Source organism: Branchiostoma lanceolatum, chromosome 1 (genome assembly GCF_035083965.1).
Source record: "Branchiostoma lanceolatum isolate klBraLanc5 chromosome 1, klBraLanc5.hap2, whole genome shotgun sequence".
NCBI classification, from domain to species: Eukaryota; Metazoa; Chordata; class Leptocardii; order Amphioxiformes; family Branchiostomatidae; genus Branchiostoma; species Branchiostoma lanceolatum.
Genome location: NC_089722.1, coordinates 19,339,911 through 19,349,150, shown reverse-complemented (window position 1 = coordinate 19,349,150; position 9,240 = coordinate 19,339,911). Strand labels below are relative to the sequence as shown.

At 38.0% G+C, this 9,240-nt stretch overlaps 1 protein-coding gene and 1 long non-coding RNA gene across 2 annotated transcripts; both read left to right on the top strand.

Moving 5' to 3' along the window:
- The first annotated feature begins 4,142 nt into the window (after positions 1 to 4,142).
- LOC136428371 (uncharacterized) lies at positions 4,143 to 6,037 on the top strand. Its single transcript, XR_010754612.1, has 3 exons — positions 4,143 to 4,253; positions 5,148 to 5,318; positions 5,876 to 6,037. It is a non-coding gene; the product is annotated as an uncharacterized lncRNA (long non-coding RNA).
- Positions 6,038 to 6,219: 182 nt separating this feature from the next.
- LOC136446098 (P-selectin-like) lies at positions 6,220 to 9,148 on the top strand. The gene is made up of 7 exons (XM_066444413.1): positions 6,220 to 6,235; positions 6,295 to 6,465; positions 6,944 to 7,114; positions 7,367 to 7,537; positions 7,935 to 8,105; positions 8,345 to 8,515; positions 8,913 to 9,148. The coding sequence occupies exons 1-7, from the start codon at positions 6,220 to 6,222 to the stop codon at positions 9,146 to 9,148; spliced, it is 1,107 nt and encodes a 368-aa protein (XP_066300510.1).
- Positions 9,149 to 9,240: the final 92 nt, after the last annotated feature.

The following is a 9,240-nucleotide window of genomic DNA, read 5'->3' as shown; positions in this document are numbered from 1 at the left end:
AAGAAGAACTAAAAATGCAAAGATTTGGTGTTCAGCATTTGGTAAAAATCTGTCTCTCTGATCTATCAAACTGGTTCAACGGAAGTCTTTTTCCCCAGCAAATACCTAACATTTTAATTTTAAAAAATTCGACATATGAATTTTGAACGGCCAACCTGCTGTTCAAGATATCGACGCATTTCATTTGACATGATCTTCTGAGAAGAGCTGGTGATTTTATTACAACGAAAATATCTGCTTTCTATAAATTGAACCCACAATATACACAAACTAAAATGTAAAGATTTCTCGGACAATGTATATGTCGAATGTTAAATGTAGAAAAGCGCATCCGGAAGATCTTTAGATAGAATTGGGCGTGTAGTTTCTCCCCCACTATGGTTGATGGCAAGGATAACAAAGAACTCACCCACTATGCTTTTTTTGTGACATTAAGATAAAATATTCATGTTCTTTACCATTGTTGTGAACAGAGCTTCACATGCACAAACAGATGTGTAGAACATGACATATTCATGTCATCCCAGTTACCTTCATTTTTCAACGAGGCTATCTGCGAATAACCCAAACGTTGTTTGCAATACTGTGTAACGTTTGGATATTGTTCTCTTTCATTACTTTTTTTTTTACTTCGGGATATGAGACGTTGTCCAAGTCTTATCCATGTAACGCGTAACTGTGACAAGTCTGGTCAGTGCCTAGTAGACTTTTTCACCTTACACTGGGAAAACTAGTCAAAGATTGTTAGTGCTCGTGAAAAGAACAGCAAAAACAACATAGTTGAAGAATGCGCTTAAGCTGAAGTAATGTATCGTATCACTTCTACTATATGAAAACATTTAGGCTAAGCCTCATTCCTTATTGGTTCCCACTATCTATTGTATCTATTGCACTCTTTTAGTAACTGGGCACAGGATGACTGCATAATCTGCTACTATTAACGATTCTGTCCTTAAAGTATATCTATTATTTTATTATTTGAAATTGATTTATTCACATGCAATAAAGTTATATGAATATTATTCTGACGTTCTCCGTTGTTACAATGGCCGTGAAATATGGAAGTTAGTATTCAGTATGATAGATCCTTTAGAATAGACCCCCATTTTCAAAGATATTTGTTCTATTCCAATTCATTCCGGAACTGTACACGTATGTTTAGACGATGCATATGGACAAAATATGTAACAAATCAACATAGCCATTTCATAATTCAATTGCATATCCTTCCTTTCAAAATGTGTATTAACTTTATATTGTGTTTAATGTGACTTTATTTCTATTAAGGTGCAAACTATTTCACCCTGTACTTCTTTCCTTCATATTTCTCTTACAGATCCCGACAGCTATGCGAAGTGACAACGCCCCATGGCTGGCGCTGTTGCTGGTGCTGCTGGTGTCTATCCCCCCGGCTGGTAAGACAAACTTGTTATCAAGCACATCCATAGACCATTTCTTATCGCCCACATTTACAATATTCAAGCCGCGTGCTTGCAGTTTGCCGGATAATTTTAGCTCAAATTGGGGGGAAATCCAGCAAAAACGTACACATATCAGGTTGGGATCCTTGTAGAACTATAATTTTGTTGGTGCCAACATCAGTTTGGCGATTGCGTGTACGTGGAGGAGTCCTTTTTTCTGTTACGGTACCGTTTCTTTTAATACATCGTCTTGCGTGGCAATATCTGAGATTTTCGCCGGTTGAGAGAGAACGCAATAAACTTAAGTAAAATATTGATTTAGTAGCGATTGGTCCTGTAACGCATTTGCATCAGTAAAATGCAATCATTTATATTTTTCATAATAATGGAATAACTGTTATATTCAAATGTCGTAGATTTTATATCTTTACCATTTAAGATTAAAAGACACATAATTTCAATTTATTTGTTAATTACACAGCAAGCTTTCAGAAACTCATCAGACGATGCGAGTGGTTTCTTTGGGGGGGGGGGTGACTGAACGTTCCGTCTGTTTGATTTCAAAGAATGTTTAGATCTTAGAACTAGTAGTATAAGTGATACGTTAAACTCGACATGTTGCAGTAGTCATATAATTGTACTTGCGTGTATAGTTGCAGAAGACCTTACGAAAGTCGCTGTATTTTTGTCGTGTCAATAAAGATTTCTCATATATTCTGAGGCTGGGAAATGCTATGTTTTTTATTTCTTCATTACCACAGTATCATCACAAGAATGCACGTATGATCATACACTGCGGCATGACTGTGGCTGGGGTGGAATAACACCAGAAGAATGCGTGGCAAATAGTTGCTGCTTTGATGATTCCATTATAGGGGTTTTTTGGTGCTTCTTCAAGAAGGTGTGCCTACTGTGCCATATCACACTGCACGAAATGGCCTCGGATCCTGACGTATTCGGACAGGGGAACTTGGAGATCCGGAACCTCAGATCCGTAAGAATCCAGACGGTTACGGGCGCCGTATTGTACGAAAACAACTTAAATTTACCTGAATTAACTTGCATGTGCAAGTGGTATACTACATCCGTGCACCACTTGCATAAAATGTAGTTTAATGTAGGTAAATTTGAGTTGTTTTAGTACAATACGGCCCCCGTAACCGTTTGGATTCTTACGGATCTGAGGTTCCGGATCTCCGAGTTCTCCTGTCCGGATACGTCAGGATACGAGGCTATTTCGTGCAGTGTCATTTTTCTTTTCTTTCTGTTTACATTTATTTGTGTTTATGACAAGAAGCACAAAAGTGCTTATATGAATCCTCTGCTCATGAAATAACAAAATAAGGACGATAACATCAGAAGTGAGCTTTATAAATTACAAACCTAAAGTGACATACAAATCCAGCCAAAACCAAGTAGCAAAATAATTAAATCAACAGCATGACATAACATGCACATGGCTGGCGTACCAATATTTAGAAAAAAATCCACTGTGTTATACAAAGTAGGAAACAATGTCGACAATGAAGACGATGAAGCGATTCATAAAATATGGGAGGGAGGGACTGCCGGTACAATGTGCACAACGTGTTATCTGTTATTTATAGTCAATGAATACTGTTGAAGAAAATTACCATTACTCTCATTTTACACTCCAAATTCTAATTTTGTTCATTTTTTGCCACCAGTTATTGTTGAAGGCACAGCATTGTACCTGTTGTAGTTGAAGCATTGCAGTAATGTGGCTTGGAAATTACTCGTAATGCCAATATACACGGTGATTGGATTGTTCTCGACTTCATCGTCGTTGGAAGCTCTCCTTTGATTTCTGTTTAAACGGATCTTTGTTAAGCGGCAGGTGATGTAGCCTGAAAGACAGTTGAAATATGCACGCCGAATTATACTCCGACTGGGCAGTCAATAGTCAAAAATATGAGAGCCGATGTTTATTTTAGCATATAGTACAATTTCTTCCTCTCCGGCTTTGGCGACTTATGTAACGTTTTTAACAAAAATGTCCCATAAAATTATCCCCTTTAGGCCGTTCTGAAGCTTTTTGGAATTAATACTAAGTCACAATATTTAGGCTTTTTATATGATATTTCTTCGAGGCCGTTTACTGATGTTATTAATCAACATATATCCTGTTCTGCCTGCTATTTTGTCGTTCATGACTATCAGGTGTAAGGTCAAACATTTTAAGTGATAATATTGAGATTTAGAAAAACAATGTCGACGGCAAGAGAGGAAGTCTTTAAGCTTTCGACTAATAGTTGAAAAACGGCGATAATAGATGAAGCTGCAAAGGCAAGGCAGTGTCATGTTTAGGTCCAAAAATGCACAATGTTATAAAGTTGGGACAGTTCATTATCTTCTAGCACTGCCTTCATAGAAGAAGTCAAAACCCACAATTGTTAACGTAGTACCTTACGGTTTATTAGAATTTAGTGTTCTGTATTCCATTACTTTATCTTTGCATTGATACTGTACGCGTAATTAGCCTTTGAGCATGATTGTCAAATACATATTATTACTAGTTAAAACACAAATATAATGATAACATCCCACAAACATGCACAGAGGTTAAGATATAACAAAAGAGAAAATAGGCCAAAAAGCATATGGGAATTTTTAACCAGTTACATGTGACTTTTATCGTTTAGTGCCCCACCTTGGCAAACCCTGTAAATGGTGGCGTGAGCAGCACAAACTTCAACTACCACCAAGCTGTAGCTACATTTTGGTGTATCACAGGACACATCCTGCAAGGAACTTCTCCAATAACCTGTCAGGCGGACGGGACTTGGAGTGCAACTTTCCCAGTGTGTACAGGTAAACACTACACGAAATTCTGTCTTTACGCTAACGTAAAGCATCCTTATAGAATATATAATTATAAGGCAGACATTCGTGAAAAAACATCCATTACGCCTGCTTTAAAGTATGCTTAAAGGTTTGATTTCATGCTACAATAGATGTAGTCAAAAATTATCAAAAATTTATAACAATCAAATAGACGCATAAACTGTAGGATTGCAAGTCTGCAAAGGAGAAAGCAAATGCTGTCGGATCTATAAACACAGCGTGGGCAGTGGTGCCTTTTACACCAATCTCTCATGTTTAAAGCGCTTTATTTCTAATATCGCATGGAGTTTGTTTCCTAAAGCTGTAAGCTAAAATGGAAAGTTAAAGATCCAGAAATCGCGAGGAGTATATTTGGTTATCAAATATTGTAATGATTGATCTGATGATTGCAAATTGATGATTGAACAATTCAGAATTTTCTCAGATTTGCCAAGCATTTCTTTAAAAGGTGATTTGTTGTGTTGAAAGATATTTTTAGGACAATGACGGCTTGTATACAATAACCATCAAGGCGTGACATGTTGGCATTCTGATATATATATACCTACATTTGGTGATTTGGTTTTTAAGTGAACTTTCAAACTATGGTCTTTCACCCAACTAGATACATATAGCTAGCTAAATTGCACTGCTGACAATGCAATAAACATTATGTCTATAACGAATAGTTATACTCCAAAAGAATCAACTGTGTCTACAGTTTATTAAAATCTATTTTGAGCAGATGTCTCGAGGAAATGTAGTTGAGAAGCTTACAAGAGTTTGCAATTTTATGATGAATGATGATTACTTCCCTATTTCTATAATTGTATATTCTTGTTTATTCATTGATAACTGTTACAAATCTGCACTTGTGAACAGTTGGACAGTGTCCCCCAATACCACCTCTTATAAACGGCGAAGTGATTGGACCCAACTACTACAGCGTCTTAGTTGTATTCGAATGTGACACAGGATACAACCGTTTGGGCTCTTGGACGTCTCTCTGTCAGGCAGATTTCACTTGGTCTGATAGTTTTCCAACCTGCGAAGGTAATATTTTGTTTGTTACCATTATTAACATTATTTTTTTTGTAATTATTATCAAATAGAATCACTCCATGCTCAAGCAAAAGAGGCACAAAAGTACGTGGTGTTAAGCCTCATCTGTAAACCTCATCAGACTGATTAATTTCTACACCAGGAACCCAAAACAATCAATATTCCAACATAGTTTCCTTAGGTACACAACCTTATCTTTATTCTGTAGATACGTTTCAACAACATATTTAGTGTCTTCATCAAATGTTTTCAACGAACATTTTTACACTTCTTTATTTTACACCAATGAAGAAAAAAAGAGAAAAAATGTTTTGTACTTACGGAAACTATGCTGAATTGATTTACCAACTTGATGAAACTATTTATGAATATGTCATGTATCTGTCAATGTTTTTGCCGCCAAATGACCAGCAAGTTGGTGCAAGGATCGTTTGAAATCATGTTACCAGTCTCTTTTTCTGCGCGGACACGGTGTATAACGAACGTGCAATACAGAATAGAAGTGTGCTAGAGCTCGTAATATGATGATACGTTCTATTTATCTATAGTCGTACAGTGTTCGGCACTGACCGCCCCTACAAACGGTGCCGTAAGCGGCGGTAACACATACGGAAACGTGGCCACCTTCACGTGTAACACCGGATACAACCTGGTGGGCGCTTCTACACGGACCTGCCAAGCCGATGGCACCTGGAGTGGAAGTTCACCGACTTGCGCACGTAAGATAATTTAAAACCGAAAAATAGCATGAAACTGTTTTTAGAAAAACATGACTACTTAATGCAAATCATGAACACTAGATGAAACTACTACGCATACATAGGCAATGCCGTCGAATAGCTAAAAGTTATAACTTTTATTTAACTGTAGATTTCATTCTGCTGTCGCATATATGCATACCAACTTAGGTGTAGAACGGTACACGGTTTACAATTATAACATGAGCATTGGGTCTATCCATATATAGTTGTACAGTGTCCCTCACTGACTGCACCCACACACGGTTCCGTGAGCGGGTCCAACTCATACGGAGACGTGGTCACCTTCACTTGTGACTCGGGATACAACCTAGTTGGTGCCTCTACACGGACCTGCCAAGCTGACAGCACTTGGACTGGAAGCTCACCGACTTGTGCTAGTAAGTTGCAGTTTACAGATTTTAACAGCAATGTACACTTCTAAAACACATTATTACTTATATTAATAAACATACATTGCACGTTCCTTGTAGTCGAATTATAGCAACGGTACAAAAGAAAACACCAGTAGATTTGTCATCACTCATGTGTCTCAGTTGTACATTTTTAATTAAATAACTGTGATAAATAGATCATTTCTGAAAGCCGGCTGACTCCAAGCAAGGAAAAACGTGGTCCTCCTGATATGTTTTTTGAATAAATTATGGCAGGAAGTTGTTAACTGACCTAATCATGACAAAATAGTCTCTCTTACATTGGCGAAACAATGTATGTACAACGATCACCAAAAATGTAGAAGGAAGAAATTACTAAACAAAACATTGTGGGGTCCATCTGAGCCCATTTTGGTCATTCTAGTACGAAAAAATGTTATCATATGTGAACGTTAACTTTAAAGAGCTTGATATTTGTTTACAGTTGGACAGTGCCCTACACTGTCAGCCCCTACAAACGGTGCCGTGAGTAGCTCCAGTTCCTACGGAGACGTGGCCACCTTCACGTGTAACACAGGGTACAACCTGGTCGGCGGCTCTACACGGACTTGCCAGGTGGACCTGACATGGAGTGGAACTTCACCAACCTGTGCAAGTGAGCTCAATGCAGGGTTTGAAAAATTGTCAGCTCAAGATGTATACCAAAAATTATCATAATAAATAATGAATTCTAAGTAGTCTTAACTTAGACATACAATTTTCCAAGCAGATGCATGAAAATTTACTCCCGATCCCCTTACACATGCGAGGTTGAATGTACCAAAAGCAACACTTTAACTTGAAAAAATATTCGAAAATAACTCCAACTTCGGATGATTATTTCACAATATCTCAAACCTTTCATCAGTCGTACAGTGTCCAACACTGACATCTCCTACAAACGGAGGAGTGGGAGGTTCCAACTCATACGGAAGCGTGGCCACCTTCACCTGTGACTCAGGATACAACCTGGTGGGCGCTTCTACACGGACCTGCCAAGCCGATGGCACCTGGAGCGGAAGTTCACCCACATGTTCAGGTGAAATGGAAGGAATCTAAATATGATAGTCATACGATACGTATAAGTTATTATCTCTTTTAGAATTACGTGAAGCAGGGGTTTATCATTTTTATCGGAAAGTGTAGTTTGCATGTTTTGGAAGACAGTTTCTTCCACTTTGCATAAATGTGCATCATTTCATACATAATTCAATGGTTGAAAACTTTAATAAATCAAGGTGTCAAATAACCATTTAGGAAACATAGCAGCATGGAACAGCGAGCGGTTTAATTTTTTAAATGCTAGTTGAAATTTTGAAAAATACAACTTTTTTATTCTTATTTTGAAGAGGTAATATATTTTGTAATACTGCTGTGTCTGTCTAGCTGTATCTATATAATCTAGTTAGTAATGAAATCTAAACATCTATATTCAGCTGGACAGTGTCCAACACTGGCATTTCCTACAAACGGTGCCGTGAGTGGTTCCAACTCATTAGGAGACGTGGCCACTTTCACGTGTAACTCAGGATACAACCTGATCGGCGGTTCTACACGGACTTGCCAGGTGGACCTGACATGGAGTGGAAGCTCACCAACTTGTGCAAGTGAGCTCAATCCAGGCTTTGAAAAATTGTCAACTCAAGATGTAAACCAAAAATTATGAATTCTAAGTAGTCTTAACTAAGACATGCGATTTTCCAAGCAGATGCATGATAATTTACTCCCGATCCCCTTACTCATGCGAGGTTGAACGTACAAAAAGCAACACTTTAACTTGAAAAATTCTTCGAAAATAACTCCAACTTCGGATGATTATTTCACAATATCTCAAACCTTTCATCAGTCGTACAGTGTCCAACACTGACATCTCCTACAAACGGAGGAGTGGGAGGGTCCAACTCATACGGAAGCGTGGCCACCTTCACCTGTGACTCAGGATACAACCTGGTGGGCGCTTCTACACGGACCTGCCAAGCCGATGGCACCTGGAGCGGAAGTTCACCCACATGTTCAGGTGAAATGGAAGGAATCTAAATATGATAGTCATACGATACGTATAAGTTATTATCTCTTTTAGAATTACGTGAAGCAGGGGTTTATCATTTTTATCGGAAAGTGTAGTTTGCATGTTTTGGAAGACAGTTTCTTCCACTTTGCATAAATGTGCATCATTTCATACATAATTCAATGGTTGAAAACATTAATAAATCAAGGTGTCAAATAACCATTTAGGAAACATTGCAGCACGGAACAGAGAGCGGTTTAATTTATTAAATGCTAGTTGAAATTTTGAAAAATACAACTTTTTTATTCTTATTTTGAAGAGGTAATATATTTTGTAATACTGCTGTGTCTGTCTAGCTGTATCTATATAATCTAGTTAGTAATGAAATCTAAACATCTATATTCAGCTGGACAGTGTCCAACACTGGCATTTCCTACAAACGGTGCCGTGAGTGGTTCCAACTCATTAGGAGACGTGGCCACCTTCACGTGTAACTCAGGATACAACATGGCCGGCGGTTCTACACGGACATGTCAGACGGACTTGACTTGGAGTGGAAGCTCGCCAACATGTACAGGTGAGATTTATAAGGGCGTAAAGAATTCGTCTAGCTTAAAGAGGAAGCTTGCACTAGAAAACTAAAAGCACCAAATAAATTTAGCAAACTACTGGTCTCTTAGACTACCAAACAAACACCACATGATATAACCTGAAAACTATATGTTTCCTTTAGA

Excerpts from the sequence above, each read along its gene's own strand:
- LOC136446098 (XM_066444413.1), top strand. Across the intron at positions 7,115-7,366 it reads AACTTCACCAACCTGTGCAA|TCGTACAGTGTCCAACACTG; the intron begins GTGAGCTCAATG and ends ACCTTTCATCAG. Across the intron at positions 7,538-7,934 it reads AAGTTCACCCACATGTTCAG|CTGGACAGTGTCCAACACTG; the intron begins GTGAAATGGAAG and ends ATCTATATTCAG.